Source organism: Sinocyclocheilus rhinocerous, unplaced genomic scaffold (assembly GCF_001515625.1).
Source record: "Sinocyclocheilus rhinocerous isolate Xijiao unplaced genomic scaffold, SAMN03320098_v1.1 scaffold948, whole genome shotgun sequence".
Lineage (NCBI taxonomy): Eukaryota > Metazoa > Chordata > Actinopteri > Cypriniformes > Cyprinidae > Sinocyclocheilus > Sinocyclocheilus rhinocerous.
Window position 1 is genome coordinate 1 of NW_015634462.1, and position 3,003 is coordinate 3,003.

The window sequence follows — 3,003 nt, forward strand, 5'->3', positions numbered from 1 at the left end:
TTCTGCATGGATTTCAGAAGGTCCAAGTGAGGGCTTTGAATACACCTACAAGTGGCACAGTGTCATTTGAGCTGTCTGTCAGTGTTGATATGGCTCCAGTAGTGCAGATTCTGGCCTTCTGTGTGCTGCCCAGTGAGAATGTAGTTGCTGCTAGTGCAGCTTTTGACACTGAAATGTGTTTCCAAAACCGGGTATGTGGATATTTAGCATCTCTTTACTTCATGTGGGGTGTGGCAACATGTCCTTCAGCTTGAGCTTGTTCTTGTTCCAGGTGTCTCTGCAGTTTTCTCCACCTACAGCTGGTTTGTTCTTGTTCCAGGTGTTTCTGCAGTTTTCTCCACCTACGGCTGTTCCTAGTGAGGGCAATGTTTTGACTGTCTCGGCTCAAGCAGGATCCCTGTGTGGCCTCAGCGCTGTTGATCAGAGTGTCCGGATCATGGAGCCAGGAAGACGTTTGAGTGCTGAAGCGGTATCCATGTGCAGTTCATTAAATTCTTGTTAGACTTGATTTGACATCATTAAACTTTAGAGTGAGTTATGCAGATGGATCAACTGGGTTAACCAAAGCTATTGTGGCATACCAAACATTAGTGCATTGCATTCAATGCAACATGTCAAACTATTGTTTCACAATCCCAGGTGTTTGACTTTCTTCCGACGTGATTTGCTGGTTTAAGTTATCCGTGTTTGCATCCATTGCTGACATGCCTATTAGGAAAAACATTTAGTTTTCTCGGTATTAATTGGTTTTGCGTATTTGACATTTCACCAGTGTGCCATGATGGTTTCATTCTGCTTGGTGGTTGTGCATTTTAATCTCTTATCCAAAGACCTGTCCACTTAAGTTTAGTCTTAAAGGGTTAGTTCACCAAAAAATAAATTCTATCATTTACTCACCCTCATGTCGTTCCAAACCCATAAGACCTCCATTCATCTTCGGAACACAAATTAAGATTGATGCATTCTGACAGCTCCCTGACCCTCCCGTAGACTACAAGGGTACTACCACAATCAACATCCAGAAACGTAGCAAGGAGATCTTTAAAATAATCTATGTGACATCAGGGGTTCAACCGTAATATTACGAAGCTACGAGAATACGGTGTGCAAAAACTACAACAAAAAACTGCTTTCAAAAATTCACCCGAGCGCCATTTTGGAGAATATCCACTGAACGCAAACAGTGCATGTTCTGTGTCAGCCGCACCACACGGGTACGTTATCGCTCAAACTAGAAAACGTATCCGTGTGGTGCGGCTGATACAGAACATGCACTGTTTGCGTTCAGTGGATATTCTCAAATGGCACTAGGGTGAATTTTTGAATGAAGCTTTTTGTGTTTTGCGCACGGTATTCTCGTAGCTTCGTAATATTACGGTTGAACCCCTGATGTCACATGGATTATTTTAAAGATCTCCTTGCTACACCAAAAAAAAAAATGCTGGGCTGTTTCAACCCAACTTTGGGTCAAATATGGACTACCCCAACGGTTGACCCAAAGTTGGGTTGAAACAGCCCAGCAGTTTAGTGTACGTGTCTGGATGTTGATCGTGGTAGTACCCTTGTTGTCCATGGGAGGTTGATCGTGGTAGTACCCTTGTGGTCCATGGGAGGGTCAGAGCTGTCGGATTCCATAAATCTTAAATTTGTGTTCCGAAGATGAATGCAGGGCTTAGGACTTCCCTTTAAAACTAGACCAACATTCAGTGGTTTACTTCAAGATGCTTGTCTGTGGCCTTCTCAAACCATTTAATGAGGTGTTTTTTTGTGTAATATTACCATTGTTCCTTGCAAGGCCAGTGCCACAGGGGGCGTCGCCCCCTCACTAGGACTATCCCGCCCCCACACTCATGATGAGTGTGAAAATAGATTTTAATTATGAAATATAATAGTTTATTTAAAAAAAAATACAGTTGCCAAATGCATAGGCTTTCTAGCATGAGGGACAGTTTATATGACTATAGCAACAATTTAGGACAGTCCATTTCACAAAGTCACATTTTAATTGTTACACCTGACACACAAACTGTCCACACAAGCGGTTCAAAAAAAAAATGCAGCACTACTGAGTAAGTTAAAGGTATGATTAAATAATTAATTCATGTTTAATATGTACAGAGGCCTGAATTACTATCGCAACTTCCATTACAGTATGTCTTAGGTTATTGATGTAACTTTTGACTTTTGAAGGTTTGTCAAAGGCTTGCTGGGTAATGGTCTGTATAGGTTTGTTACTGAAAGTGAAATCCACTGGCACAACTAATGCCTAAGCAGTGATTTTGTTTTGACATGATTTGTTTAAAATGTAATGAATGGCCAAACCTCAACTGGTGGTTGCACTCCTGGTATTTTATTTTTAAGTGCATTTTCGTGGTCCTGAAGCCTTTGCAATGGCTGCTGCACCAGTAGGAGAGGGCACTGTAGGTGATAGCAGCTCCTCTTTTGATGTAACCGTCAGGACTTACTTTCCAGAAACATGGATCTGGCAGCTTGCTCAAGTGGGGTTAGTGAAGAATCTCTTGTTTCAGCAAATTGACTCTTCTAAGGCCTTGTCCACACAAACACTCGCATTTTTCTGTGCTTTTTGGCTATTTTATCCACACAAATGCAGTATCCAGTCACTGAAACCTTTTTGAAAACTACTGCCAAGGTGAAGATTTTCAAACTCCGGTTGCAGTGTTGTGTACCCAGTGAAACTGTATTTTTGGCTTGTGACGTTGGAGTGCACTTATCTCAAAGACATCTTAAAACTGTGTATAAATATACCCATGTACATGTGGACTAGGCCTAAAGCAGGTGTCCAACTCTGTTCCTGGACGGCCGCAGCCCTAAAGAGTGTTTCCAACCATGCTCCAACACATGTCCTGTAGCTTTTCAAATAAGCCTGATTAAGTGTTTCGAGTTGAAATATGAACTCTGATGGGCTGTGGTCATCCAGGAACGGAGTTTGACATCACTGATCTAAAGCCACTTGGCCTCAATTTGTTTGCCTCTCCTCGCCCC

At 42.2% G+C, this 3,003-nt stretch overlaps 1 protein-coding gene across 1 annotated transcript; it reads left to right on the forward strand.

Moving 5' to 3' along the window:
- Positions 1-6: 6 nt before the first annotated feature.
- On the forward strand, positions 7-517 carry LOC107745576 (alpha-2-macroglobulin-like). The gene is made up of 3 exons (XM_016559465.1): positions 7-191; positions 272-302; positions 351-517. The coding sequence occupies exons 1-3, from the start codon at positions 90-92 to the stop codon at positions 500-502; spliced, it is 285 nt and encodes a 94-aa protein (XP_016414951.1). The 5' UTR covers positions 7-89; the 3' UTR covers positions 503-517.
- The last annotated feature ends 2,486 nt before the right edge of the window (positions 518-3,003 follow it).

Coding starts and splice junctions, on each gene's coding strand:
- LOC107745576 (XM_016559465.1), top strand. CDS start 90: ATGGCTCCAGTAGTGCAGATTCTGGCCTTCTGTGTGCTGCCCAGTGAG. Junction 192..271: donor AAATGTGTTTCCAAAACCGG/GTATGTGGATAT, acceptor TTCTTGTTCCAG/GTGTCTCTGCAGTTTTCTCC. Junction 303..350: donor GTTTTCTCCACCTACAGCTG/GTTTGTTCTTGT, acceptor CACCTACGGCTG/TTCCTAGTGAGGGCAATGTT.